This window comes from Hyposmocoma kahamanoa, unplaced genomic scaffold (assembly GCF_003589595.1).
Source record: "Hyposmocoma kahamanoa isolate Upper Pololo Valley unplaced genomic scaffold, ASM358959v1 88, whole genome shotgun sequence".
In the NCBI taxonomy this organism is placed as follows: domain Eukaryota; kingdom Metazoa; phylum Arthropoda; class Insecta; order Lepidoptera; family Cosmopterigidae; genus Hyposmocoma; species Hyposmocoma kahamanoa.
This window is the reverse complement of record NW_020654466.1, coordinates 8,101,687-8,111,301: the sequence shown is the minus strand read 5'-3', so window position 1 is coordinate 8,111,301 and position 9,615 is coordinate 8,101,687. Positions and strand designations below refer to the sequence as shown.

General features: G+C 35.1%; 1 protein-coding gene across 1 annotated transcript; it reads right to left on the bottom strand.

Annotated features, from left to right (window-relative positions):
- Positions 1-1,185: 1,185 nt before the first annotated feature.
- Positions 1,186-8,339, bottom strand: LOC113235905. The gene is made up of 4 exons (XM_026471829.1): positions 8,286-8,339; positions 6,689-6,844; positions 4,020-4,166; positions 1,186-1,441 (listed from the first exon to the last, which is right to left on the bottom strand). Exons 1-4 carry the CDS (start codon positions 8,337-8,339, stop codon positions 1,280-1,282), a joined length of 519 nt encoding a protein of 172 aa, XP_026327614.1. The 3' UTR covers positions 1,186-1,279.
- Positions 8,340-9,615: the final 1,276 nt, after the last annotated feature.

Genomic DNA, 9,615 nt, shown 5'->3' with positions numbered 1-9,615 from the left:
TATTTTCTTTACGTCAAATAATTAGTAGACTACGCCACCGGCGTGATTCCGACTCGCTATTTAAGTGCAGAATACCAATAAAATGCAATGACAGTTGAATAGTAGCTCGATGGCAAGCTACTGACAAGCCATTTCTCTTAAATTTTATAACAGCAAATGTACAAAATCCTAACCATTGGCACTCTGTCGACACACAACTGAGATGACTTATAATCTCAGTGCAGAGTACTATAAAACCGACCTCAAAAGTTCGTGGAATTACATCTATTTACCAAGTTTTATTGAAATCAGTTACCGGAAAGTGCGCAAACCCGGATTTGTCTCCTAGTTCGCCACTATACGGGACTTAACACAGGAGATAATAAAAATCGGTTCTCATTGCTTAAAGTACATTGAGAAAGAAAAACGCCTTCAATTGGAGCATAGCAAAATCAACCATTCAAATAATTCCTATTTATAATTCAATTTAGGCGCTATTTGTAAAAATGAGTGGAATATTCTCTTCAAAATTATATGGGACCACTACTGAGGTACCCTCTTTCCAACAAAAAAAGAATCATCAAAACCGGTTCACAAATTATACTCGGAGTTATCGCGTAACATACATACAAAAAAACCCATGGTCGAATTGAGAACCTCCTCCTTTTTTGAAGTCGTTTAAAAATTAGCAGACTTGGGACATGGGGTAAATGAAACAAATATACGCGACAGACCCGAAAAAATAATTTCGTTTCCTGTATCGATCAAAAATGTCAAGTATAGTGTAAACATCTTTGTGTAATTGCGTTTTTTAGAACCTTTTTTTTTTCCTTGTTTTTTTACGCGCTTTACTTGTTTTCTTTGTAAGCAATTTTATAAGCGCTTTGTATTGTTTGCTAAAGGTGGAAATTCGTAAATGGCATTTGATTACTTATATTTAAATATAACTATAATCGTATAATTGGACTGTGAATTTTCCTAAAATATAAAATTAAATAAATAATCTTTCATGCTATAAAGCTGTAGTAAGTAATAAAACACGTGTTGTGTATTTCAGTGACAGTATATTAATATGTAAAGTACTTACATAGAAAGTAAGTATATAAATATATACATTACGTGTTTACATATACTTAATCGAAGAACTACTAACACCACGTTCAAATAAATGTATTTAGTAAGGCATATTTTGTAGTGAGGTTTTTCAACAAACCCGATGCGCCGTAACGCAGTGCTGAAGCGTGTTGAAAAGTGAGTTGCAATCCTAACTGCAATTAACAAAAGTGCTAATTTTATTATTTTACTTAAGTTTGATATCAGAAGAACTTTTAATAATTGATTCTTTGGAGTCCGTATCCATGCGCATTTCGATTCTTACGCCGGTCTTCCACGAAGAATCTAGATTTTTTGCGAACGGAATCTGGTTGAGCGCCAATGACTTGAACGTGAAGGTATGTTTTTGCTGAAACATAGATAAATGCCTTATAATTTACTCATCATGGCTTGTCTGCAGTGTTCTCAATAATTCATACCACTGGTATAATAAAGCCACTTCTGATCACACGTGCTTTACGTCTGATAATAATACGAACTACATGAAACAAATATTTTGTATTGTTTTTTTTGGCTTTTATCGCAGTAAGCGAGACCTGTGAGAGACTTAATGAAGCTTTTCACTCTGTCGACACCTTTGCACTTACCATAATCTGACGTGAGAAGTCGCCGTACTAATTTCAATATTGATTTTATTTAATATCATGATGCTTTACTACAATGATTTTACCCGGTCCCCCGGGTATTGTGACGTTGCGACCTCCTCCATCGCCATCCCGCCTTTTTATTACCTTTACTCTGGTTCCTGGCCGCTTATTTTCAAATTTTGAATCGTTATTCAATTCCTTCGCCTCGTCATTATCACTTTGTTTCATTTAGTTCGTCAATCTCTACTTAATGTCTGAAGCGAGCACTCTTGCTCATCCTCACCACTAATTTTGATCCGTTTACCAGTTTCCGATTCAAATCACGTAACCTATCTTTAAAATCAAGTAACCTAATTAATATTTGCAAAAAACACGGCCCTTTCAGGCCTTTTCCTTTCTTTTCCTTTCTTTCTTTATACAATAAATTCACGTGGACCGAGTAATCTATTATTATTGCTCTCTATTGGCGTTTTACAACCCTTCATATTTCTTTGTGAAATTACTTCACTAGTTTGTTATAATTGTTAATACGTAATAAATGGTCCTAATTGGATATACATACACAGGCTTGAGTCCTATCAGATCGCGAGAATCTTTGTATTAGTAGCATTGATCTACCAATGATAAATTAGAACAAAGTAGTGGAGTAATTTCACAAAATAATATTCATGATATTCAATAAAATCAATATCACATGAAACAAGTTACGTATAAAATTCCACAAATACGTAATTTGTATTGTAGCTTAACAATTATTATTTTTATAAATTTATAACACCAATAGTGACTGGACGAACAAGTCGTGCGCCTGGTGGTAAGCGACACACCTATCCATAACAGTTGCAGTGCCACTTAGAGCTTTTAATCGCAAAGATCTTCACTGCCACTGCGCTCGTCACCCTGAGACATAAGTTGACAAGTCCCATGTACCCGTAATTTCACCAACACCCTTACCAAACCGGAAAGCAGTAATGCTCACATCACCAACAAAGTTTTCGACCAATTTCATTCACAGAATTTTTAAACCTCTGTCCTGAAAGTTGTCTTTTTGTTGTGGCCTTATTACACAAAGGGTGTGTGGTTGTGTGTTCTTAAACATTTTAGAATTATAATAATAATAGTTAGTAGAGATAGTAAAAACTGCTTATTTTTTTAAACGTTTAATAGTTATGCTTTTTTTTAAAAAAGCGTGCTTATTTAAACGCTTTTTAATTTGAAGCTAGCAAAACCGTTTAGAAAACGTTTAAGCGCATAGACTTTTATGTTAAAGAAAGCTTGCAACGTTTGTGTTGATAGCGAAACCCAAGAGTAGACCACTAAAGGTTACCGATATTTAATTGTAATTGTGTTTTATTTATTATACATAAATAAGTGTAAGCGTAAGGCGAGTGGTTGCGATTGAGGCCGCAAATTTGGAACGGTGGGTGGCGCGTTGAGCGGGGCGTTCAATGTTTGCGCGTATATTTCGCGCAAACGAGTGTCTTGTGTTGGATATATCCAACACAAAACACAATGTACGGAAAAACCATGAACGCCCGCTAAACGCACTACCGTTGGGAATTTGTGGCCTGAATCTCGTTTGAAACGCATTATAAAAGAATACGCTGTGTGCATAGACTCTAAGGGTTATAACTGGGAGTGACTAAATTATGATAGACCCATTTGACACATGTGTCACTATAATTAATTTGTATTTTCTTAACGTGATACGACGTTTTATATGAAGTAAACTATATTTAAAAATATTATATAAAAAGACAAAAAGGGAACTTGTATTATCTATAGATTTATAAAGGATTTATATTTATATACTATAGATTTTGAATACATTGTTGTCTGTATTTGTTTGTTGGGCCGCTGCTACTTTGCCCAACGCATTAGCATAGGCATTCAAAGGGAGATCCAATTTTATTCATATAATTTAAAAATCCTAATTTTACTTCCTAGTATTTAAGCTTTCACTGTACCTTCCCTGTGTATTATCACAATAATATAAACCTGCTTATTTTCTTCATTAGTGTAGTACACGTAATGTTTTTATCATCGATTATGTTCCAAGCACAGGCAATCATCGTTGACACATGAATCAAGAGCTGCAAATTTTGTTTTCATTTCTCTGTGTATTCCGAAACGTGTTATACTCGTCCATATATTTTTAATGTTGTGGATCAAATATTCGTTGTATCCGAAGTCAACAAAGAACAATAGCTACACAAATCACGACATATTGTAGCTACTTAGTTCTGTTTTGACGTCTTTATAAAATGTACTATAAAGACCAGTTGAACTTTGTTATATTTTGTAAATATTTAAAGGTGGACATGAATAATTGATACTTACAGCCGGAAAAGGACATTTCATAGAAGGTAATTGTTGTAAAAGGAGTTTTCCAAAAGGATCTTCAAAAAATTTGCATAGCTTGAATGTCTTTGATAATCCCGTCGGTTGGTATTGGTCGTCGACTTTTGTAAGCAGTGTCAGAGTCAACTAAAAAGACAAGATAATTAATTCTTCTTATAGTTTTCAATACCTCATGAACATATTTAGAGGAGCGCTTAAAAAAGGTTGAATTATGATAACAATAGATAGATAAATTACTCGTTTATTTGCTGAATCACAGTACATTACAAACAAGCTTATGACATAGGTACAATGGTAATCATAAAGAAAAAGGCTAGTCTAGGTTTGCGGGTATGGTCTGGAGTGTTATATTGTATCAGGTGTAGAGTTGAGTGTACTGTGTCAGCAAAAAGGGCCCGACTCAGCATTATGCCGCAGTTCAGTCGAACTACGACGCTGATGATTCTGCCAGGTCCTAAGGTGAGCCGGTAAAAAGAAGTAACTCAGAATAAAGAATCAACACGGAGTTAGAATGCAAGGTATGTAGTTATAATATTAATTTTTTTAGTGAAAAAGTTATTATATAAGCTATAAAACGTGGACAAGGTAACTGGAAAGAAAAAAAAAGAAAGATGTAAATGTGTGAGTAAGTTGTGTGGTTGTATAATAATTGTAAATGAATGGGTGTTTTCCTTAAAGGTGTGTGTTTGTGTGTAGGTATTTAAAAAAATAAGTGGAATGTATGTGTGATTTATATATAACTATGAAACAGTATTTATGGCCGGGATAATATTTTGTAGGCAGGTAGTGTAAAAGAGATTAAGGGTAATTTGTGAACTTTGATATTTGTATCAGACACGCGTTAAAATATTCTGTAGAAAGTTTTTTTTAAGTGCGAAGTTAAAAGAGTGAATTGATGTAAGATTTCTTACGGGCGGTGGTATGTCATTCCATATTTTGGACGCGTTGTATTTGAAGCAGCCACAGAAAGCAGCCGTCTTATGGGTGGAAATACTGAGCGGGGGGGGGAACAATGTTCGTGTTAACTGGTCATATATACACGAGCGTTTAATTTTAAAATAAAAATAACTTCAATCGTCTTCTCATTTTGATGCAACGTTCTGTGTTTCTGGTATATATGTTCTCAGTAGTTAATTTAAATGTTGTAACGAAAAATATACATTCTAGTCATTGACTTACAATTATATGGACGTCGGGTCCGCGCTAAAAAGTGTCCGAACTTATAGGGCGTTAAAATCGTATACAGAGCGTCATTCACGCTTTAGTCTTCGTTTGTTTCTTCTGACAGCGAAGCAAGCAAAATTAGACAGTACTGCGATGACATTACAATTTGAATTCAACGTTTTAGCTTTTTCATATTCCTTTACATGTCACTACGTTTAAATAGGTTGACTTGGGACATTTTTTTCGTGGTTTTTGTATTAGACCCGTCGTCCATTTATTTGTAAGTCAATGATTCTAGTATGTATATTTTTCTAGAATATTTTTCTTTGCGTTCGAATTTTCTTTTTGGTTTTTTCTTGGAACTATCGCACTAATGTAGTTCTTAGTTTTTAAAATGTGTAATGCTAAGTTTTTTTATAAACAAAAGCCAACCTCAAAAGTTTGTGGAATCTTCTATCGATTTGCCAAGTCTTATTGAAATCGATTAAAGGAAAGTAGGTGAAATCCAATTATGCTGGATTCATCTCCAAATTTGTCACCCTTAGAGTTGGAAATTTTCTTCGAATTAGAATGAGACGACTACTGAGGTACCCTTTGCCAACAAAATAAGAATCGAAGTCGGTACACAAAATTGACGGAGTAATCACGTAACATACACAAAAAAATACAATCTAATTCAGAACCTCTTTTTTTGACATCGGGATATGAAAGCACGTGCATCAATTGTTTAGTTTTTCTCATTTTTGTTGACTGTTTTATTTCAAGAGGAGTGAATGGGGAGAGTGAAGGCAGTGGTACGAGATACTGTATTGGAAGTTTGCCCATAGTAATCATCCTGGATCCTTTCATCCGGTTATCAACAAGCGCGATGGATTAATTTTTCCTCCTTTCACCAACCAGCTATTTTGGTCCCAAATATCAGAGCACTGTGCTTCCTAGAACTAGGTTCCCAGTGCAACAGAAGGGACCTTCGAGATTAACTGTATCAGTGCCAGGTGGTTATTAGCCACCACCGAGGTCTATTTGGCATCATTTCATCATCGTATTTTGGAATTTTTTAATTCATACATTTGTGTATACTACAGACATCGAGTATATAACCAGAAACAGAGACGAAAGGTCATTTAATTTGTTTGGAAAGTATTCTTGCTATATCATTACGGTAACAACTGGGCCAGCCCAAATTCGAAACAATTGACGGGTGTCGTCAATTGTTGTTGTTGGCGCTGTACTATTTCAGCTTTCTAATTTGTGATTTCAGCGCAAACGAGACTTGATATTTAAAAGTGATATAAGGCCCATTTACCTGATGAGTTGCCAGGGGATGGATGGCCCTTATGTCGTCTCTATTTCTGGTTATAGATATACTCGATGACTACGGAGGTGCATTACTTTAAGAGCTTTATTTCACTCTCAGAATGCAAATTATTAGTTGTATTAAACTAGTTTATTCTTTCAAATTTAAAGATTTCCAAAATACTTACAGTTATTTTATCGTCAAATTTTATCAAATTTTCGCCTTCCATATGGATAGTGTAAGTTTCGTCATCAGCATTCTTTGTGACTGTATACACGGGGTCCTTCATGTATTTAGGGTTGTAGTACGATATCGTAGGATTCTCTATAGTGTAGTAGTTGCACTGTGAAAGATGTATTGTAATTTAATTACAGCGTTAGGTAACGCGTTCACATTGTGACTATCGATATCACTTACATATACACTATTACAATTTAAACTGTGACATGTCTCTAATTCTCTTTCTCACACATCTCATATAATATGCCACAGCAAGGTCACAGTATAGTCATAGAATAAAAAAGTAACGTATAGTATAGCAACTGTATTTCTACGTATAGAAAACTTAGGTAGGAATACTTCCCTTCCTACTTCTTACTGAACGTTAAGAAGTTAAATCAAAAAAATGTAAAGAGGGAAAGTTGACAAGTTCCATGTGCCTGTAATTTCACCAGCACCGTTATCCTTCAAAACAGGAACGCAGTAATGCTCACATTACTGTTTGGCGGCAGAAATAGGTAAGGCAGTACTTCACAAGAAGCTCTACTGGTACTCAAATGTCGATGTGGCTCTGGTAGAGTCATAGAATTACATTATTATGCCTAATTCACTTCATGTATAGAATAAAAAAATAACCGATACAAATAACATTTGACTCCAATAAAACCTTAGGATTGACTTAGAAAGCGACATATCGAAGGAATAGCATATGGCAGATGTGTCCAATATAGAGAAACTTAGGAAATGAAACTATTTTTCCAGATTTAAATCTCGCATATTTGTTTTTTTCAAACAAACCAACGTTACGGTCCCTTTACAGGTCCCATGGTCACGGTTGACTGAGTGCGCACGTTTGTTCTTGAGGTCTTCGAACCGCCGGATTTTATTTGCAACGTCCAGTCCGTACTGGTGTACATATCGAGTTTTTAGGTTACACATAGGAAGTGAAACTATTTTTCCGGATTACATATTTGTTGTTTTCAAACAAACCTACGTTTCTGGCCCTTTCCCATGGTTACGATTTAAATATGGAAAAATAGTTTCATTTCCTATGTGTAACAATCGCGAAAACCTAAGAACTCGATAGAGAAACTTGTCAAACAAGGACCGCGCGGGTTGAAGGCCTGGTGCAGCCACGGTGCAGAAGAAGAAATTCGAAGCACAAACGATTTGGACCGTTTTTCACATTGCGGTCGCGTGCTCATAAGGAAACGACTGGTAAATTACTATTTAATTTACGCTCATTCTCTGATTTGAATTACTACTGACTGTCTTTTTTTATATAATATCAATTGAAGGGACGAACAAGTCGTGCGTCTGATGGTAAGCGAGTCGCCTGTCCATAATAGTTGCAGTGCCACTCAGAGCTTTAAATTGCAAAGACCTGGACGAACTCTTTCACAAGGAGCTTTACTAACGCATGTCAGCTTCTTCTATCCTTAGAAGTAAGTTTATTGTATTTGAAAGCTTAGTAAGTTCATTAACAAAAAGCAAAGCTAAATGAAATTTCAGAAAAAAACGGAAAGACGAAAATAAAGTAAGTAAGTTTAATTTAGTAAGCTTACCTTAGCTATGGCTAGTGTAGCAGCAAAGCAAATATAAATCAAAACAGTTTTCATTTTAGCACTTCTCGCTTTTGAAGTTTCAAAAATAATATCACTGTAACCAAAATAATTACACTTTTATAGTACAATGCCAAATTACAATACAGTTTTCAACTTTATAGTTATATTGTTTGGTGACAGGAAAATGGTGTTATTATGTTCTATCAACGAATATAATTATAATAATAGGTACAACGTGACTCCATTATGAAAGATAATAGATACAGGTAAATATTTATACTTTCAGATTGTGTCATATACCTACATAATAAATAGAAAACGGATATTACAAAATTATTTAATTACACTGTGTGATACGAAATTAGTACCCATAATACCTGTAATTCAAGTTCAAAGACAAATAATCTTTATTTCATTGGTAAGCAAATTGCATTTGAAATCGCTATACTGAATAAATTCTACTGCTCACTCGTAAGACATGTGACGGTGTGACCTCCTTACATCGTCATCCGGTTCCTGGCCACTCGTATTTAAATTTAAATTTTGAATTGTTCTATAGCTCTTTTGCCTCGCATTCTGATTTTGTTTCGTTCCACCGTCACTCCCTGCTCCATCGCGCCAGCGTACATAGCTGGTTAAAATTCAATCGTGTCTAATTTTGATTCCTTTACTATAAAAAAAATAAAATAAAATAAATAACGCACACACTCAACATAGCCCCGCACTAGGGAATACCCTGTGTCGCGGGTGCCATGGACACACACATAGACAACCACAAATTACACCCAAACTCACGAGAGAAATAATTGTAGGCCATACAACTATTTCTCCCGGCCCGGGAATCGAACCTGGGACCTCTCCGTGGCAGTCCGGCATGGTAACCGTTCGGCCACGGAGGCAGTTAAAGTTTACTAATTTTATAATCACTAGTTATCTAAATCATGTGCCAATTTTAATAAGTTTATAGTCACTACAGCCTTATCATGTACCTATGAATACGTATCTGTAATTCATTTTCGGGTAAGTGTACGTAATATATTTATATTCAACATCATTAAGTTAGGAATTGTTTTATAATAATGTAACTGTTTTATCTATGTTGTATATCTGTGAATATCAATTCAATAAAAATTTTAAATACAATGAATAGCGCCACCTCTAGCCAGGGCTGTAAATTTATCTAACTGGGTGACGAAATATCATTGATTTCTCATAGATGGCGCTATGGCTAAAAAGTCGTTGAAAAACCAAATACAAAGACACGACAACAAGCACATAGAGAAATTCGTGAGGTCTGCTGGTTCGTTCCGTAGCTTAGTTGGTATAGCGT